The following is a 20,104-nucleotide window of genomic DNA, read 5'->3' as shown; positions in this document are numbered from 1 at the left end:
ACTTTCTAGGACTGCTTTTCGTCGTTATCAATTGCTTTGCTGCGTCCTTTCATCTGCATTTAACTTTTTTTTCTTATTCTTTGTTACTTTTAAGCAGGATGTCTTCTTTAAAGCAGCAGTTGAAGAAAATAGGTACTCTCGACTTGCGTAGTGTAAGTGAGGCCTCCAGAAAGACCCGTGCCTCTTTTCTCTTCAGTGCTCGTGAAGCTGCTGACCAAGACCTTGAAACAATTTATTCTATTGCATACAATGGTATCATGGAGCTTGTTATTCTCGATGAAAAGTTTGCAGCTTTTGAAAAGACTTTGTTCTCCGAGAAAATGAAGTCTGTAGATAGAGTTCTTCAGGTAAGTTCATATTAATGGAATGTTTACATGATAACTGACATTGGAAATGTAGACTAAAGAAGAAAATGAAAAACTTGATGCTAGTATTAACTCTTTCTTGTCTCAACTTTCACCTTATTTCCTATTGAAGCCTTCTGGAAAAGTATTGGAATATCTTATTCGTCGCTTCCGTATTCAAGATTTTAATGTCGAATCAATCATAAGATGCATCTTACCCTACCATGAAACAAAATCATTTGTCAAAATGGTCTCAATTTTGAACATAGAGTAAGTTGGATTTTGGGTCAATGAGCTTCTTGCTTACCTGCTCGTCTTTATAGAGAAAAATCACCTTGGGAATTCTTGACACCCATTAAAAAGTCTTTGCTCCCTCTTGAGCGCTCTTTGTTGGTCAAGAAAATGTTGAAGAATAGATATGTTTTCGACTTTATTTGTAAAACTGTCAATCGATCTCTTGTCCCTTTCCAGACCTTGTATTCCTTTTATGCTGCTTTGCTGACTGATTATATCAAATTAGCACCTTCTGTCAACACCGATATGACGATTGCTCTTACTCCTCACTTGATTGATGGTTTGAAAGCCAAGAAGCTACCTGAATTGCAATTGGCTACCTATATGATTCTCTCTCAATTGTCTTCTAAAGCTGTCTTTAGCAAGGAGGGTGTTGAAGCCTTGGTGGATACCATGTTGAGAAACTATAAGAAGTCATACTTTAGTTACTGCTTGTTGACTACTGTGCACCTCTGTCAAACACAAGAAAGCTTTGAAACAGTATCAGATTCTGCTATCAAGGCCATGTTCAAGCACTCTCAATTTGAACAAACAGTTTTGGAGATCACGGACAAATACGCCACTGATAGATTTTTTGCTTCCTTCTTGAAGCCAATGATTCGCCAACCCAAAAACGCTCAACTTTTGGAAACACTTGTTTTGAAGGGATATCTTTCCAGCAAAAACATTTCCTTGTTATGTCAGTGTGTGATGGATAATTACCTTGCACTCGCCAAGGATGAAGAAAGCAAAAAGGACTTTGTGTCTAAATACCAATCCCTTTTAGCCATGGTTTCTCAACGTTACGTAGAAGAATTAGATGTCGTGTTGGAAAGCAAGTTGAACGCTGTCAAGGACAATGAAAAGTTGAACAAGGAGCTTTATGAATTTACCACTTCTGCTTTCAAGGGTACTCGTCATGAAATTATTGAAGAAGCCAACACTACACTTTATCTTTGTCTCAATAGCCCTGCTATTACTAACCGTCTTTTGGCTATCAAGAAGCTGGTTTCTATCATTGATGATAAATCCAACCCTTTGGCTCAAGCTCCTGAAATTTTTGAATCCTCTTTGGCTGGTTGTTTGGATCAATTCAATGCTTTGTTTAACTATGTGCTTGAAGAAGTGCCTAACCATTTATTGAATTATGTTGCTGCTGATAAGATCATTGCTTCTTTTGATCAGCTCTTGTCTGCACGTGGTGCATTCAACTCCAAGGATGCCGTTACTATTATCAAGTTCCTGTTGTCTGATTTTATCAAAAAACACCCTGATCAAGATGCTCAAGCTGCACGTATTTTGTCTGTCTTTATCTTCTCTGCATCTAGCAATAACCTTACTAACTTGCTGAAGCGCATTGGCTCCGTTTCCTTGAAAGAAAGCCCTGTTTTGTCTGCTATGTTAGACAATCTTAAGTCTGCTGCTAAATCTGAAGACAAGTTTGAAATTGCTACCAAATTTATCAGATTGCAAGCTGATTTGATCAAACAAAACAAAAAGCAAGAATATGCCGACTTTTGGATTCTTATGATCAAGAGCAAGTCAAAAGGCGAAAGTATTCTTGGTCAATTGGTCATTTCTTTGGCACTTTCTATTGTCACTAAGCCAACAGAACAACGCGCTTTGGGTAAATGCACATTAGATGCTGTATTGGTTGCCATTCAAGATAAAAAGGATGTCTTCTACTCTACTCGATTGAGCGGCGGATTTGTCGAACAAAAAGGATTGCCTTCAAAGGAAGTTATCAAGCAGTTGAGAAATATTGATGATGTTACTCCCGCTACCTTTGTTCAACTCTCTCAATTCACTTTGTTTGCCTTGGTCACCTCTGTCACTCGTCCTGAAGGTGACATTAACTGGTATAGAACAAACGCAACCCACGGTGACTATATCCAATTGATTACCAAGCTCTTTGAGTTGTTTGTATCTGGTCCCTCTGTTTCTGCTTTTGAAGATGCTATTACCGTGCTTGTCAAGAGCCATTTGAGCACTGACGTGTTACGCTTCTTGACAAGCATTTGGACAAACAATGAAAAACACTATGTTGTCCGTGCTCGTGCATTGCAAGTGACTTCTGCCTATCTTAGCCATTACATCACTACCAAGAACACCAAGATTGATGTCCAACACTTGATACCTGCTCTTTTCCCTACTTTGGGCGACAGCCATCAATCTGTCCGTGCTCAAGGTTTGCATTGTTTGGAAAACGTTCGTTTGATTTACTTGAGTCTTGGTTTACCCAGTGGTCATAAAGTCTATAATACTACTATTCCATCTGAAGACATCTCCAAGGCCAAGGCTGCTACTGACATCACTGTGCTCCCTGCTAGTACTTTCTATGATGCAGCTGCTTCTATTACTGCTCTTAAATCCAATGAAGCTGCTCATCTTGTCGATTTTATCTGGTATAGACACAATGAAATTAGCAAAGATCATACCTATGTTACCCGTGTGTTTAAGGAATACCTTGTGTTGTGCGAAGAATCCAAAGAAAAGCAACACAAGGCTCGCAAGACGCATACGCTTACTTTCTTGCTTAACCATGTGAATGATGCTCCTACTGTTGAAGTCAAGATCCATATGTTGTCCATGTTGGACGCTATTGATAGTCCTCTCAAACTTCAATTGTTGGCTTCTCTTTTGGAAAAGACGTTGAATGAACCTCGTACTACCAAATCAACCGTTTTGGTGTCTTACCTCATTCGCAACTACTTGCCTTCTAATGCCAGCGACTTGGGTGTAAAGAACGACAAGACATTGACTCTTTTCCTTCGTCTGCTTGCCAACAAGGACACACTTCAAGGTGCTGATGAAGATGGCTGGCAAGTTTCTACTCGACACTATGCTCTCTCTCAAATCACACCTGAGTTTTATGCACAGGCAAACGAAAAAGCTCAACAAGCCATCTTTTCCTCTTTGGTTGACATTGCTACCAACGGTGTGCAAAACGAAGTTCGTGCTTCCAAGGTTGTTTTGGCCAATATTGATGTGAATGCCAAGCTGTTTGAGGGTCTTCTTGTTACTGCTGCTAGAAATCTTCTGGGTAGTCATGCCAATCATGTTCCTAGTGCTAAGCGTGGTCGTACCACTGCTGAAGTTCAACAGACATCTACTGTTGATCTTTACGAACTCGTCACTGCTCTTGAATTGGTTGAGAGTAAGACAATCACCAAGGATGAAACACTTGTGAAGCCCTTGTTTGAGGTGTTGACTGCTATGGTTAATGCTGATCTTCGTGATGCTCCTGTCTCTATTGAATACATTAACCAATTGCTTATGTCTGCTTTGACTCGTATCATCCAACATGCTGAAGAAAAAGGTGCTACTATTGAAGAATCCGATCTTCGTGTGGACATCGTCGTTCAATGTATCCGTATCACTGGCAACCCACAAACCCACAATCAAGCTTTGTTGTTGATGGCTACCATTGCTTCCATGTTCCCTGAATGTGTATTGCACAACATCATGCCTGTCTTTACCTTTATGGGTGCCAATGTGCTTCGTCAAGATGACAACTACAGTTTCCAAGTTATTCAACAAACACTGGAAAAGATTTTGCCTCCCTTGGTTGTGTCTAGCAGAAAGTCCAACAATGATGACGAAGCTGCTCTTGTGTTGGAAGTCAAGCCTATCATCAAAGTCTTTGTGGATGCTTTGTTCCATATTCCCAAGCACAGAAGATTGCGCCTTTTCACTGTTCTCATTCATACTTTGGGCGAAAACGAATTCCTCTATGCCATTATCTCCTTATTGTTGGAGAAGTTTACTGAACGTTTGGCTAAGGGTGCTCGTTCTGAAGCAGAGTCACTTACTGAATTCAGTTTGGTCATTAGTCAACACTTTAGCCCTGAAACTCAAATGAACGCTATCTTGGCTTTATTGAACGGTATGCTTGCTTTGCCTAATGAAAAGCCAGAAGACGAAGATATGAGCGAAAAAGAAGCCCACTTGTTTAATCTTTCTGAACACAGTGCCAAACAGCTACGTCAATACAAGCTCGCTACACTTAACTTTATCGGCCAACTCTTGACTTCCAAGGGCTTCTTAAGTAAGGTCATGACTCAAGGAAACACAAATGAAGAATTCGCTCAAATCATGCAACCTTACTATCTTCAATCTGTTGAAATCATTCTCAAGATCATTGCCTACTTTACTGAATACCGCGATACTTATTCTGTTTCCAAGGATGCTGTTCCTGGTATTGCCAAATTCTGGAGAGCTATTATTAAGGTTGTCTATGACGTTCTGGACAAGGTGAATGCTCTTTTGCCTTTGGATGCTTTCATCCATGTTATTTCTGAACTAATTCAACACAACGATCTCTCTGTACGTCGTAAGGCTATGAACATCTTTAATGAAAAGGTGATGTCTTTCGAGGGTCATGCTCCTGAAGGCTCGGAAGATTCCTTGATTAATATGGTCAAGAACTTGACCAATGTGATTCAAAAGGAATCTACTGGTTTGGCTACTGAAGAAGAGAGTACTGTAAACAAGCAATCCGCTTTGCTCTGTATTGCTTCTCTTGCCAAGGTACTTGGTAACCTTTATCCTGGTCAATTTGCTGAAGCCATTCCTATTGTGATTGGCCCTGACAGTCTTCAGTCCAGCAACAACCAATTACAGATCTCTAGTCTTGTATGCCTTACTGTTGTTTGTCAAGAAATTGGTCCTCGTGCAGTCCCTCACCTGCCTAAATTCATGCCTATTGCTACTGACATTCTCAATACAACTGTTGAAGCTGAGAATCCCAATACACTCTTGCAAATGGGTGTCATTACTGCTCTTGAGACCATTGTATCTGTCTTGCCTCACTTTATCAGTCCTTACATCACCAAGATCTTGACTGGTCTTTTACACCCTTCTGTCTATCACTTTGATCCTGCACAGACTCAAAGGGCTACCATTGAATCCAAGGCAGTGGCTGTATTGTCTCAATTGGCTACCAATGCCTCTCCTCGTGTTCTTTTGAGTCCAGTCTTTGCTTTTTACGAAACTGCTGTCAAGAATGGCAAGAAGTCTGTCTTGGCTCTTTGTTCCGTTGTCTCTCAAGCGATTCGTACCATGTCTCGCGATGTCATGACGTCCTACTATAAGCAACTCTTCAAATTTTTCTTGATTGCTTTTGATGTTCGTCGTGCTCATGACAAGCAATTTGATGAAGCTGATATCGATGATATTGAAGGCTCTGTTATTTCTGCCTTCCTCGATTTAGTGATGAAGTTGAATGAAACCTTGTTCAAGCCCTTGTTCCTCAAGGTCGTTGACTGGGCTACTGTTGAATTGGCCTCTGAGAACCAAGATAGCTTGAAGCGTGTCTTGTTCTTTTACAAACTTGTGGATTCTCTTTTAGAAAAGCTCAAGTCTATTTTCACACCTTACTATGGTTATTTGATCGACGATGTGATTATGCGATTGGATCGTTACAAGGAAGAGGAGCAGCCTATCGATGTTCTTTGGAACTACATCATGTCTGCTCTTCGCAAGTCCTTCTTGTATGACAACGATAACTTATGGAATGCTACCAAGTTTGAAAAGATCATGGATCCTGTTGTGGATCAATTGTTAGTGACTAGCAAGGGTATAAATGTGGACTATCTTAGTCGTATGAATACCTATGTTGTTTCTTGTGTGGGTCAAATGGCTGTTACTGTCTCAAATGATACTCTCTGGAAGCCTCTTAACCATAAGGTATTGATGAAGACCCGAGAAGACGATCCTGAAATTAGATTGGCTGCTTTGAAGTGTATTGAAGAATTCTATATTCGTCTCGGTGAAGAATGGTTGCTCTTTTTGGCTGAAAGTATCTCTTTCCTTGCTGAACTTATGGAAGATGATGATATTCGTGTTGAAAAGGCAGTTCAACAAGTCAATGCAACTATTGAGTCTCACTTGGGTGAAAGCTTAGATAAGTTCTTTAACTAGAAAAGAAGCCTATTGTAAATAATAAATAGAATGTCGCATACTAGCTGAGTTTAATTCCATATGGACAGCCACTTTTTATTTATTTATTTATTTTTTTGCTGGTTTTTTGTGTTCTTTTTTATAGCAGTATCTAATCATGTCTTCTAAAAGGCAAGGATAGTACAGGCTCGTCTCGCTTTCTAACCTTTGTTGAATAGCAAGTTTCGCTCAGACTATATTTGTCGAGTACGATATCGCAACACCTTGCCACCTGTTCCCTATGCACCCAAAATGCTTACGATTCCTTCACTTGTCGAACGCCATGTTCCTTACCAATCTACCAGTTTAGTAGAGCAAACACCTTATTCACTGATCATGGATCAAAGTGCCTCTATTCCTTTTGATAAGGCGCTTGTTGATTATTTAGATGCTATGGAAAGTCATCCTGAAGAAGGTATGGTTTGATCACCACACAGCTTATAAACTCTCTGTCTCTCTCTCTCTTTCTGTATATAGTATCTGAGCCCATGGAAGGTGTTGCAGAAGAGGACAAAATATTAATGTCAGAACCTACAGACGGACAAGGTGCAAGTGGTCTTTACACTCGTAAACCCAATGTGACATGGCTGCGTCGATCTGAATACATTGCACAAGAAACGCGTGGCATTTCCAACCGTAAAGAAGGTGTTGAGAATAAATTCGCCATGTCTGCTGCTGCTGCTAAGAAACGCAACTACAGCACACGAGAAGAACAAATAGCAGGTGTAGAAAACACATTCAAGCCATTACCTGAGGATTTACGACACCCACAGACCAAATCCAGAGCGAAAAAGATCATTCCTTTATTACCAGATACAGAATGTTGGGAGAATATCTATACCATTGGTCAATTCAGTACAGAACCAGCAGATGAAGCAAGAATGGCTAAGCGAAGAGCTGTTGAATCGAGCCCTGGATTTAATCCCTCTAAACGCCCTCGGTTCTCAGAGACAGATGCTACTGATCGTGGCATTTTGAGACCTATGGTCAACCCTCATGACCCTGATGATACTTACCTTGTCTGGTTCTTGCCTGATGCTGAGAGTACAAAGCGACTTGTGAAGCAGAAAGAAGATCCCTTAGAAGGTCTTTCAGAAGATGTATTGCAATACCATGCTGTACGTGACTATGAGTACAAAAATGATGCGTCCAATAGTAAGCATTTGCTGCTTTCTGTTCATATCGATGATCATGGTGAAAGAGTGGTGTATTGTCCTATTCGAAGTAAAATGGTTGTTCGCAAAAAGAGAGCACAGGTAATGTTGTATTCTATTGACCAATTAGACTCATGCTTTTTACAGAGTGCTCAATTCAGTTATTTGGATGACTATGAAAAACCCAATGTATTGACAGTTACTTACACAAAAGGGTAAAAGTGTCTCCGGAAATAGAAAATAATAATGTAATCAAAATACAATGTGGGGAAAATATATATAAAAAAAAAAAAATAAAGTCTATATATATATACATGTATTTTCTTTTTCTTTTTTGTTCTTTATGGCTATTCAATTCCCTCAACATTTAAAACCACTTGAACCACAAGCATCTGTCTTGTTGGAACAAGAACGCAACAAGGCTTCATTTGATTCAAAAGCATTAATGCAGCGCATATATGGTCAAGAATACCTCGAAAAAAGAGATCGCATCTTGAATATCCTGCAATTCGATCCTGTTCTCGGTGACAAATCACACCGTTACTATGAAGGAAGAGAATCTCGGTTTAAAAAGTCACTGGCTGCTGCAAAAAGACTCGCTGAATTACAAAGGTAGGTTCCTCTATTTAAACGCATGCTAAGTGTAGTTAGAATACATCATTGGACAGATGAAGAATTTGGTATGGCTGAGTATTTGTTTGATGAACCTAGTCCTGTAAGTAATATAAGTCAGAATGAAAAATGAGTCTTATGGTGTATTGTAGTTTCGCTTGCATCGTAGTATGTTTATGCCAACACTTTTGAATCAAGGTACAGAAGAACAAAAAAAGTTATATCTCGAACCCGCTCAACGATACGAAATCATTGGTTGCTATGCTCAAACCGAGGTAATGATACACTGAGAATAAAATCTTGATCTGATAAGTAACCTATATAGTTGGGTCATGGCTCGAATGTGCGTGGACTAGAGACAACAGCTACTTATCATTCTGAAACAGAGACATTTGAACTCAACTCACCCACTCTGACTGCCTCTAAATGGTGGATTGGTGGTCTTGGTGCAGCAGCCAATCATGCTATCGTCATGGCTCGCCTTATCAGCAATCGAAAAGATTACGGGCCTCATCCTTTTATTGTTCAGATCAGAAATCTACAAGATCATACACCTCTCGAAGGCATTACTGTGGGTGATATTGGTCCTAAATTTGGATTCAATACAGTCGATAATGGATTTATCTTGTTTGATCATGTACATGTACCACATATAGCCATGTTGGCTCGGTATTCAAGCATTGATAAAAAGACAGGAGAGTATAGAACACCACCGAATTCTAAACTCGCTTATGGAACCATGGTCTTTGTTCGTGCTAATATCGTACTTGGTAAATAAGTTGTTGACCTAGGCAATGAGACTCATCATGTGTATAGAGTCATGCCAAGTATTGGCTAGAGCAGCTACTGTGGCCACACGCTATTCTGCTATTCGTATTCAGGGATCCGATGCAAATCAGCCTAAGAAAATAAAGGCTTTCGATGGCACAATCAAAACTGTAGAGACACCTGTCTTGGACTATACTATGCAACAATACCGTCTGTTTCCTATTATTGCTCAAGCTTATGCTTGTCATTTTACAGGTCAAGAAATGCATCGTATGTATCATGAAAACCAAGAAAAGATGGCTCAAGGTGATTTTTCTTATTTGGCTGATTTACATGCTTCTTCTTCGGGTCTCAAGAGCTTAACAACAACATTGGCTGTTGCTGCTATTGAGGATTGTAGACGTGCATGTGGTGGACATGGTTATTCTCTGTTTTCTGGTCTTGGTCAGTTCTATCAAGACTATCTTCCAAAAGCGACAGTAAGTATAGAACAGGTTACATACAAAAATGGATTGATGATTGACGCCATTCTAGTGGGAAGGGGATAACTATCTATTGACTCAACAAACAGCACGCTACTTGTTAAAGACAATGCGATCTATTCATGCAGGCAAGACAGATGCAACCAATTTCTCATCTGAATACATAGCTGAGTATGTAGCTCATCCTGAAGCCAAGTGTGGGTTTACTACTGTCTCTGATCTTCATCATCCTGAACTCTTGCTGTCTGCATTCAAATTCCGTGCTGCTTCGTTGATTGACAAGACTGTACATGCTATGGATCAGGAACAAACAAGCTGGAATGATATGCTGGTCGACATGTACCGTATCTCTCGTGCTCACTGCCAGCTGTTTATGGCTCATAATTTTATCAAAGCAGTCTTTGATGATCCCAACCCGGTACTCAAAGACGTGGCTGTTTTGTATTGTCTTTCAACATTAGAACAAGAAGCAGCCGATTTCTTAATGTGTGGCTATCTTTCGCCTGAACAGGCCCTGATGATCAAACAATACATGGTAGTCATGCTGAAAAAGATTCGCCCGAATGCTGTCGCCTTGGTGGATGCCTTTGGATTTCCTGACTATTTATTGAACTCTGCTTTAGGTGAAAGTGAGGGTCATGTCTATGAAAGACTGACTCAAATGGCTGAAAAAGAGCCCCTTAATGCGCATCGTGTTGCTGAAGGATACCACCAATTTATTCGCCCTTTGATTTATGCTGGCAAACAGAACTGGAAAATAGACCCAAAGGGCATTGCTCGACTCTAAATGTAGCACAAACATACGGATTTGCATTTTTATCATAATAAAATAACGTTTGACACGTTGTTGTTATTTATAGCACTTCTTCTTTCTCTTCATCATGTCTTTTCAAGCAAGCGCATTCGCTTTCTTATTTCCAGGCAATGCCATGACCAACTCGATCTTGGCTACAGCTTATATATCTATATTCCCCAACTTGCTTTTGTACTTTGTGCCCCCTGATATCAATACTGGCTCTTTAAATACCTTGGTCAGTTTTGCAGTTGGTAAAGTATGGATAAGTCAGCAATAAGGCTCATACGATTATTTTAGGCGGTCTTCTTGGTGATGTCTTTCTTCACCTTTTACCCCATGCATTTTTAGGAGAGCATACTGAAGAAAACGCGGTTGTGGTTGTAGACAATAAAAAGAATGTCCTTATTGGTGTTGGTATCTTTGTAGGCTTGTTCTTCTTTTTTTTTATGGATAAAATGATGCGTGTTGTCAATGGTGGTAGTGGACATGATCATGGTCATATCCATACTGAGAGTACAGCTGTCTCAACTGCCCTTGAAGAAAAAAGCAGCGAAGTACGACAACGCAAACCCACCAAAAAAGAGCAAGAAAAACAAGACAGCAAGAAACAAGAAGGAGGCAATGGTATCAAGCTCAGTGCCTACCTCAATCTTCTCGCTGATTTTACACACAACATGACAGATGGTCTTGCTATGGCTGCTTCCTTTTATGCTTCTCCTGCTGTTGGTGCTACCACTGCTGTTGCTGTCTTTTTCCATGAAATCCCTCATGAAGTAGGCGATTATGCTATTCTTATTCAATCTGGCTTTAGCAAACAAAAGGCCATGATGGCTCAATTCACAACGGCTGTAGGTGCCTTCTTGGGTACCTTCATTGGTATCTTGATTGAAGAAAACTCAATTGACGTTGCTCAAGAAGAAAAACCTATAGTTGGCTTATTCGGTACTGATTTACGCTGGGGTGATTTAGTAATTCCTTTTGCTGCTGGTGGATTTTTGTATATTGCTACTGTAGGTGTGATTCCTGAACTCTTGGAAGTCACAGGTAATGTCAAGAAAGATAAAAAACAAGCCATGACTGAATTCTTGGCTATGTTTGTGGGTTTGGGACTCATGCTTTTTATTGCTTGGAATGATATTCCTGCTTAATAAACTCAATCGCTATCATCTTCACCATCTGAACTCGACAGACTTTCTTCTTCTTCATCTTCTTCTAATACATCAAATGAGTTACTTGTAACAGAATGTAGAATTGACTTACTGAATAAAGCGCGAAGTGACATTGGACCTGCATTTCCATTGTTTGTGGGTGGCCGAGCATCATACGACAATGGTTTATACTGAGAAGGAGATTCCACATGTTGGGTATCAAGGCTTTGTTGTTGCTGAGGCGAAGCAGGTGCAGAAGGTCCTCCTTTTGATAAACTCATCGAAATATCTTGTGCTAATGATTCAAAATCATCATCGTCACTATCACTTTCACTTTCTGATCCACTTGATGATTCTGTCTCTGTACTGCCAGATTCTGATCCACTGGAGGATTCTTCAGATCCACTGGATAAACTCTCATCTTCTGACTCTGATTTGAGTCGCTTAGGAGCAGGTGCAGTTGTTAATGGAGAAGCAGTGCCTGGATGTCGAATGGGTGCAGAAGCCATTTTCAGCTTTCGTTTCTTGGTTTGAATGGGTGTTGTAGGCAACGCAAGATTCACGGGTATACTCGGTGAGTTGGGTGCTACTGAAGGCGTTACGGGCACACTCAAGGGCGAAGATACTGGCTGTGGTGCAATCATAGGTGCTTCAATTTCTTCAAATACGTCTGATTCAGATGCTTCGTCTTCTTTATCAGAATCGTCACTGTCTAGGATAGCATCCATATCCTTAGAGATATCAAAATCAAAATCGTCCAGTTCCATATTGGTTGTCGAGACAGTAACATCAGGTGGTGTCTGCATCTGTTGTGGTGTAGCTGGTAATTGTATGTCATTCAACAAATGACTGACAGGAAGTTCTAGCTTTCGATTGAGTAAGTTGATTTGAGCACTTTGGCGTTCTAAAGTAAAAGTCTAAGCAACAATAATGAGCATCGGTTCAGATGGCAAGGCACGACTTACTTTTGTCTCTTCATTATAAATCAGAATACAGTTGAATTCTTCTTCTGTTGTCACTTGGACATCATAGACCACATTGGGTTTCTTGTAACATGTAAATATGTGTATGTATGTATATATATATGTATAAACACATCACTTACCTTGGTGTGCTTCATTTCGACTTGATATTTATCATTTGTCTTTTCTAGTTTGGCATCCTGTCCAAAAATACCAGCTTCTGTACTAAAAGTGTCTATATAGAAAATAAATAAACAGGATCGTTGAACAGTGGATTACTTTTGACATTAAAGAACTTTTGTGCCTTCTTTTTAGGTTTGGTCTCAAAAGACTTGCCCAAAGTTACTTTGAAACGTTGACCTATTTCAAGAGAGTTAAAGGTCATGAAAGAAATAGAATGTCTTGCGTTTAAAAGAAAGCAAAAAAAAAGGGCAACACAACCAATAATTTTCTCTTTTAGACCCTTTAAGTTGATAGTTGCTATTGTTGTTGATAAAAATTAGCCCAGTTTTTTGTCATTCGAACTCAGTAACAAAGGTGTCATGATCCAAGAGTTCATTCATATACTAAAACGCGCTCAATTTTTTGTGGATGATTTGTTGAGATGTTCATTTTAAGATAATATAAGTATTTGGTAGTACTGCTTTTGGCGTCAATCACAGCTTGGTATTGGTTGGTCATATTGTGTATAATGAGAAGATAGAGTAGTACAGTCTTTCCATAACAACTTGTCGCGCTTTAAAAAATCACTTGCATTTTTTTTTTTACTTGTCGCTTTGGTGTAAGCCATCAAAGCTTTCTCATGCATAACTCTGATATAAACTAATTAAGTTGTACGAGAGTCATAAAGAGTTTATGAGTATTAGAAAGGGATCAAATGACTTTTTTATTCAAACAATTTTCCAAGCGCAAATGAGAGTGCTTAACAAAACCATAAAGATGGCTTTGAGGGATTTGGCTACAGGCTTCAGTGACACGGTCTTGCAGGGTTTCCTCTTTGAGAATTTGATATCTCTTGAGTTTGCTCTTAACAACCGACCAGAATTGCTCTATAGGATTTAATTCGGCGGGAGTAAGGTGGCAAATAAACACATTTGTATCCTCGATTTGCGATCATCTCTTAAATGTCAGTTCGTTTGTGAAGTGGAACATTATCCATGATTATATACGAGCCCTGGGTATATTCATATGCATCTAAAATATCAAGGCTATCGCTTAAAAAGCACAGATAATGGTCTATAGCGGTCCCCTTTGGATTCGGCTTTTGAGCTTTTCCTTGGTCAAGTTTTCTCTTTTTGCCAACCTCTACAGGAACAAGCTTCTTGGTGGCTAAATTGGGAGTTCGAATGCTGACATTCGCGACTGCATATGTTGAAACGGTACCCAAAATTATATGAGAGACAGCCCTGGTATTTTCAACCTTCACAATAGGTGTCTCACCCTTTGATGCCCACGCACCACTACGATTCATGTTGATATGGAAGCCAGACTCATCAATAAATACACAGTTTTTAAGAAAACTCATGTCCATTTCAATTACTTGATCCGCCCACTTGAATCGTGCTTCATTCAACAGCGCCCTCATCATTTCTTTTAAGGCTGTGTAAAGCAGCTCCTTTAAAAGTAAATCTCATGTCTTTGGTAATAAAGCTATGAACTGCTGACTTTCCAATTTGCAATCCATCAAACTTAGCAGTTAACTGCTTCAGTGCTTGTTCGACATTAATTGCAGAGTTTTCGTCTAGCAAGTCAGTCAAGAAAGCGTGATGCTCTTCTTTAAGCTTTTTGCAATCTCCTCTGACTTTTGGAAGGAATAAAGAATCTGGATCGTTCTTATACTGATTCCACCAACGCTGACCGGTATGCTCATTGATGTACTTTTTAGCTACAGATGCAATTTTCTTGGGTGTCTTTGCCAGTATATGGAGGATGAGGCTCATCTTGTCGTATTCTGAATAGATTGGGTTAATTTTTTTGTCTTCTTTTTGGGATCAGTGTTTATTGCAGGTCCCTCCTCGGTTTTTGCCGTCTAAACTTTGACATCTGACTGTTGGCTCAAGTAATCTTCCATTGTGACTAGCTTCTTAACTTGAGATTCAAGCTCATCTATCTCCATCAACTTAATACCTTCTTCATCTCTTAGTCCTCCTTGGCCATCTTCAAACACTACTTAGTGGAAATTACTCATTGAACTAGAAAAATGCAACAAGTGTAAATTTAATATGCGACAAGCCAATTTTTGAAATCCGTCGAGTAAAAATTTAAAGTGCGACAAGTGATTTTTTAAAACGCGACAAGTTGTAATGGAAAGACTGTATCTCCTTGTATCCGTGTCAATATTTTACATAGACTGGTTCATGTCTGTTACTAATTTGTTTCCCTTCTAATCTCTGCTCTTTCTTATCGACTAATGTAAACATTACTTATGCTCTAAAATTTAATTTAATATTTTATTTTTTCACAATAAAGTGTATATTATTCATGAGGGGTTCTCCAATATCATTTCTCTTGTGATGGACTTCGTTTCATTTTCGTTCTTTATGATGACTACATTTGTCTGCTTCGCTCCCAAGATTGGCTGAAGCAGCCAAGTCAAAAAGTTCAATTTGGCCTAAATGAACAAGATTGGCCTCTGTATGGGCCGTTTCTCTTACAGCCAGAAATGAATCAATCCTTTACCTCCCAATCTTGGCTGTATAAGCCAACATTGTTGGTACTTTATGAACAAGACTATCAGTTCAGGCTAAGTTTTCGCCAACATGTAAGGATGCTGCTTTTTTACGAACATCTCTCTAACGAAAACTTTAAATTTGGGTGGAATGAGGTTTCAGTACACAGGTTTTATCCGCCCTCCAAAGGAATCACATTTTCTCCTTTTGTTGCAGTAATGTCACTCAAGTGTATTCGTTGCGACAGTCAATTTGAAAACAAAGACAAAAGGGATAGACACGTAGTTGAAGAGCATCTGTCTGTAGTGAAAGTTGGTGAGTACCATATTTTTTATTTTCATTTCTTTCTAATGATACTTACAACAAAACTACAAAGAGGAAGTAACTTTGTCTCGCACTTCTTTAGAATTCCCATGCTTATACTGCTCAAAATTTCTGAAAAATGCAAAAACCTTGAAGAGTCATTTGGTCGAGAAACAGCTACAATGCATATTTATTCACGACTCTATACATGATATTGCACCTCAAGCCGACCTCGAAGAAAATCTGATATGCTAAAACAGATGCCTTGGCCAATACGGTAACAATAGTCTCTGCGAATAACAACGACGAACCAACACTACCGGTATAAAAAAGATGTATAATGCACCAAGTTAAATATGGTACTAATTGGCGCATTTGAGACAGGGATTTTTAAGTTTAACACCAAGTTTGGTGCAATGCACCAAAACAAAACAACATTTATAGAAGCGTATTGTTAAATCATATTATAGAAATAAAATTGTTAAAATAGACTTTTTGAATCAAGAGATAATGCAAATCAAGTAAAGCTTTTCTCTCTCTCTCTCTCTCTCTCTCTCTCTCTCTCTCTCTCTCTCTCTCTCTCTCTCTCTCTCTCTCTCTCTCTCTCTCTCTCTCTTTAGGCAACAATCACTCATCTTGTTGAGTCATTCATTGTGCCTCAAGATTTGACAACAATAAGCTTGTCCTTCCCAATTGGACCAATGGAGATTCAAAAAATGCGTCATTTTATTTCCATGGAAAAATACTCTCTTTTGTATAGAACCAAATGAAAACTCGGTCAAAAAACAAAATACTGGATATTGCCTTATCTGAAGAAAAGTTTTATTTTCCAGGAGAAACAATTCAAGGTATAAAGAAAGAAAGGGAACCTGACTTAACACCGAATACACAGGTGCTGTTCTGGTTAAGGTCAAGAGCAGTATGAAAGTGAATCCCATCATTGTCAAGTTCTCAGGTGCCATTTACTTACATGCAAAAGACAAGGAAGTGATCACTTTATTCCAGACAAGTAAAACTATTCCTGTCAATAAAAAGGTTTTAGAACCGAAAGACTATAGTTTTCCTTTTGAATTTTTGGTGCCTGAAAACTTACCTAGTGCTATGGATGTAAGTCAAACATACTCAATAAAATAGGCACTTATTGTAGAGTGGACTTAGTTTGGCAAGCAGAAAATAGCTCGAATTGCTTATAAGCTAACAGCTATTTTGGATCGACCCATGGTACCTGAAAGTTTATGTCCTAAAGTCGAATATCCAGTGCTGGTGCTAGAATGTGTGGATGTAACAAAAGATAACTTTGTTAAGCCTTTGGAAAGACAGAAACAAGTGGCTTTCAACAATGGACAATGTCAAATCAAATTAACAGTGCCTAGAACAGGCTTTACTCGAGGAGAAACAGTGCCTGTCAATGTGATTGTGAATACTTCCCAAAGTTTTGTCAAAAAAGAAGCAATATCCATCAACTTGGTTCGAAAAGTAAAGATAAAGACATCAAGGTATATCACTTTTCTCGTCTATGTATATTATGATTGACAAGCAATGGCAGGAATACGCTGGATGAAGAACACATTCTAAAATCAAATAAGCTTGATCTCAACATTATTGGACCTTACAACTTTTCTCAGTCAATAACAACGCAATTGCTGATACGCACAACACCTCCAACCATTCGATATAAAGATCAAACACTACGCATTCACTATAAAATACGAGCACAACTCTTTTCAAACGAGAAAAAGACACCCATTGGCGTGGTTGAATTGCCTATTGTAATTGGCACTTGGCCCCGTGCCGATGTGCCTATTGACGACGATGATGACCAGGATATCATTCAAAATATGGGGGAAATGATGATTGGTGATGAAACAGACGATGATGAGGATGGTTGGATAGAGAATGAATCAGAGTACAAAAAGGCTGAATCTTTAAGAAGATCAGGGTCAAATAGCTCAATGCGGTCTGCGTCTTCTTGGATGTCTCACCGCCTCTCTTTAGGCAGCCATCAAATGATACCCGAGCATCATAGAAACACAATCTCAAGCTTCAATTTACCAGAATGTTACCTCAACAAATCTTCGTCTACACCTGACTTACTCGCCCCATTACAAGGCCGTACTCGCGTGATTGATCCTGCAGTAAGAAATTCTTTTTACGAAACTTCATCAGAGCATCGCCCTTCTCATTCAATACATTCAATTCAATCTACATTTTCACAGCCACAACATCGTCGTGTTGGATCCGATAGTCTATCTTCACCTCCACTTCCACTTCCACTCCCACCTCCACCTCCACAAGTGCCTAATCATATCCTTACATTTATGGCTGATAGCAGTGTCCCACAACCGCGACGAATTGAGCCTGATGTATCTGATTCTGACTTGAGTGATGAAGACGATGATGATTTGTTTGCTATTATTGAAAAGAAAAAGAAGAGGCAAGAAAAGGAATTACGACAGAAACAAAGGCAAATGTATACATTGAAAGAATAGCTTTTTATTTTTATTTTTATTTTATAATACAATCATTCTTCTTCTTCATTATCGCCTGGAAGTACAAACCCAAATTGTCCAAGCATATTACCTACTGGACCTGGTAAGCCTTGTTGGCTCTTGAAACTCTCTAATACGTTCTTGACCAAGTTCAATTGAACATCTACGGGTGCACTTTCATCTTCTTCTTCTTCTTCCAGTTTAGCAAACGAACCACTGATCTTGTCATGACTATAGACTTCTTGATCCATTTCTTCCATGACTTGAGATAATGCTTCATTTTGAGAATTACCCTTGAGGATATTCATAAATGTATTCATGTCAAACTGAATATCGCCTTCATATTCACTCTCATCACTCTCATCATCATCATCTTCTTCTTCGTTCTCTCTATACAATGGTGAGTTAAATACATAAAGTACCTTGTTATTTACCTAGGGAATTCAACACCTTCAATACCACTCTTTTTCTCTACAAAGTTTTCAAAACTAGACATCATCTTTTCAAGATCAACTTCACCACCCACATCTTGTTGTAAATCTGCCATCATTTGTTCATTCATGTTGCCCATACGCTTCATCAATAGTTCTTCTAATTGTTGAGGATCCACATTCATCCAATCATCACTGTCTTGTATGTCTGGAGCGGATGCAACTAATGCATGTAATGCTTCTGGTGAATACTCAGCTAATAATCTATCTATGGTTTGTCGGACAGAGCCAAACAGTTGACTCTGTTTAAATGTGTCTTGGTCATCTACATCTAAATCACTTAAAGAAACAATTCGTCTTGAATTATCCGTATCTTGTGCCTTGTATATCAAATATTGTTTTTTAGCTTGTTTCTCGAGTGATTGATACAGTTGAGAGCCCTTTTTCTGGTCTCTAAAGTAACCTAGCTGTGTCAAATGGGCTACATAAGCAACATATTTCTTATCATGATCAAAGTCATAGGTATCCATTGTATGATCCTCGTTTTCATGCTGTGTATTGTAATACAACATTTCTAATCCACACGCTACTTTCATGCCCATCTCTGCTGATAGAAACTTGTTCTTTTCATTTACGGAAGGCAATCGAAACGGCTTGGGCGCATAAAACTTTTGGCTGACAGTCTGTGCGTAGGTTGTCCTAGTGAATTTGATAGTGGTCTCTGTCGAGCCTTCCAAAGGAGAGAATGTCTTCATGGCAGCACACGCTTTCATGGAGATAGGATCTCGTAAATAAAATGCTTCGATGGCTAATGTGATCAACTGAGGTTCAGACAATAATACAAAGGCAGCTTTAGGAGGCAAAATACATCGTGTGCGATGTATTTCTTGTTGAGCTGCTGCAGGATATCCATCCACACGGTCACGAATCGATTGCTGAATAGGTTCAGAAGCTTGTGTGTTGGCATGTCGACGTACATAGTCAATGGCTTTCTGGCGCATCAATTGACCTGTGCTGAGTTGAAGGATATCAGCCGGTGATTTAGGAAGAGGTATAATACGGACTTGGCCTTGATACAAATACACGCGGTTTTGGCTGTTGGAAGGATCGAGCCAGGTAGGAAGGTAAAGAGCTGCTTCGATCAAGATCACATCACCATCATTATCCTGGAGTGAGATCACTGCTTCAGGAATCTCGATCGAGATCTTTTGTAGAAGATAGACAATCAGCCATTCATCATTAATACAATCACCAAATCGAGTTGCACCAAACAAAAAAGGATAGGAGGGATCTAGAGAATGTCAGTTTGTATTAACATAAAAAAGACATCTACCTTGATCTTGATCATAGGCAATGCACAGTTGAAATCTATCTTTTTGCCAAATGTAATCTTCAATGATGGGTTGAATAATCGAGTAGACTACGTCTAATGTATCTTGCAAATAACTTAACGTCGCTTGATCTGACTCTTTTAGTGGCAAATAGATAGCATATTGTATATAGTCTATTTCTTTTGCTGACGATCCTCGAAATATATCTTGAAGGTTCAGTTCTGTCATGTTTCTAAAAAAAAAAAAAAAAAAAAAAGGCTAGAGATTTCAAGAAACGTATTCTTTAGGAAGCTCGCCTATTTGAAACCCAGTGGAGATACTCAGCTTTTTTTTTCGCTTTGCATAAAAGTGTTGCTTCTAAGACCATGCAATTAAAACTCTTTGATAGTTACTTGATGTGCT

General features: G+C 39.1%; 8 protein-coding genes across 8 annotated transcripts; 6 read left to right on the top strand and 2 right to left on the bottom strand.

Moving 5' to 3' along the window:
* Positions 1-98: 98 nt before the first annotated feature.
* B0P05DRAFT_584793 (uncharacterized protein) lies at positions 99-6,539 on the top strand (the record flags this gene model as incomplete). Its single annotated transcript, XM_051582390.1, has 3 exons — positions 99-347; positions 400-614; positions 668-6,539. 3 exons carry the CDS (start codon positions 99-101, stop codon positions 6,537-6,539), a joined length of 6,336 nt encoding a protein of 2,111 aa, XP_051437705.1.
* Positions 6,540-6,642: 103 nt separating this feature from the next.
* On the top strand, positions 6,643-8,025 carry B0P05DRAFT_531414 (RNA polymerase II-associated). Its single transcript, XM_051576969.1, has 3 exons — positions 6,643-6,689; positions 6,737-6,972; positions 7,035-8,025. The coding sequence occupies exons 1-3, from the start codon at positions 6,676-6,678 to the stop codon at positions 7,928-7,930; spliced, it is 1,146 nt and encodes a 381-aa protein (XP_051437704.1). The 5' UTR covers positions 6,643-6,675; the 3' UTR covers positions 7,931-8,025.
* A 19-nt stretch (positions 8,026-8,044) lies between these two features.
* B0P05DRAFT_531413 (acyl-CoA dehydrogenase/oxidase) lies at positions 8,045-10,430 on the top strand. The gene is made up of 6 exons (XM_051576968.1): positions 8,045-8,323; positions 8,363-8,426; positions 8,476-8,598; positions 8,649-9,093; positions 9,140-9,570; positions 9,626-10,430. The coding sequence occupies exons 1-6, from the start codon at positions 8,055-8,057 to the stop codon at positions 10,358-10,360; spliced, it is 2,067 nt and encodes a 688-aa protein (XP_051437703.1). The 5' UTR covers positions 8,045-8,054; the 3' UTR covers positions 10,361-10,430.
* Positions 10,431-10,432: 2 nt separating this feature from the next.
* On the top strand, positions 10,433-11,550 carry B0P05DRAFT_531411 (Zinc/iron permease). The gene is made up of 2 exons (XM_051576967.1): positions 10,433-10,620; positions 10,667-11,550. The coding sequence occupies exons 1-2, from the start codon at positions 10,455-10,457 to the stop codon at positions 11,515-11,517; spliced, it is 1,017 nt and encodes a 338-aa protein (XP_051437702.1). The 5' UTR covers positions 10,433-10,454; the 3' UTR covers positions 11,518-11,550.
* On the bottom strand, positions 11,551-13,052 carry B0P05DRAFT_594828 (uncharacterized protein; the record flags this gene model as incomplete). Its single annotated transcript, XM_051583089.1, has 5 exons — positions 12,759-13,052; positions 12,623-12,714; positions 12,483-12,563; positions 11,630-12,434; positions 11,551-11,581 (listed from the first exon to the last, which is right to left on the bottom strand). Coding segments are annotated over exons 1-5 (1,113 nt in total), but the record flags the coding sequence as incomplete, so codon positions are not given.
* Positions 13,053-15,194: 2,142 nt separating this feature from the next.
* B0P05DRAFT_531400 (uncharacterized protein) lies at positions 15,195-15,894 on the top strand. The gene is made up of 3 exons (XM_051576966.1): positions 15,195-15,463; positions 15,525-15,786; positions 15,832-15,894. The coding sequence occupies exons 1-2, from the start codon at positions 15,247-15,249 to the stop codon at positions 15,704-15,706; spliced, it is 399 nt and encodes a 132-aa protein (XP_051437700.1). The 5' UTR covers positions 15,195-15,246; the 3' UTR covers positions 15,707-15,786; positions 15,832-15,894.
* A 177-nt stretch (positions 15,895-16,071) lies between these two features.
* Positions 16,072-17,968, top strand: B0P05DRAFT_531396 (uncharacterized protein). Its single transcript, XM_051576965.1, has 4 exons — positions 16,072-16,299; positions 16,344-16,558; positions 16,610-16,947; positions 16,998-17,968. Exons 1-4 carry the CDS (start codon positions 16,218-16,220, stop codon positions 17,938-17,940), a joined length of 1,578 nt encoding a protein of 525 aa, XP_051437699.1. The 5' UTR covers positions 16,072-16,217; the 3' UTR covers positions 17,941-17,968.
* On the bottom strand, positions 17,969-19,936 carry B0P05DRAFT_602565 (SGT1 protein-domain-containing protein). The gene is made up of 3 exons (XM_051583272.1): positions 19,705-19,936; positions 18,375-19,662; positions 17,969-18,330 (listed from the first exon to the last, which is right to left on the bottom strand). The coding sequence occupies exons 1-3, from the start codon at positions 19,928-19,930 to the stop codon at positions 17,973-17,975; spliced, it is 1,872 nt and encodes a 623-aa protein (XP_051437698.1). The 5' UTR covers positions 19,931-19,936; the 3' UTR covers positions 17,969-17,972.
* Between the last annotated feature and the right edge of the window lie 168 nt (positions 19,937-20,104).

Source organism: Gilbertella persicaria (assembly GCF_025201335.1).
Source record: "Gilbertella persicaria strain CBS 190.32 chromosome Unknown B0P05scaffold_8, whole genome shotgun sequence".
NCBI lineage: Eukaryota > Fungi > Mucoromycota > Mucoromycetes > Mucorales > Choanephoraceae > Gilbertella > Gilbertella persicaria.
Note: the sequence above shows the minus strand (reverse complement) of the source record. Positions and strands in the feature narration are given on the sequence as shown.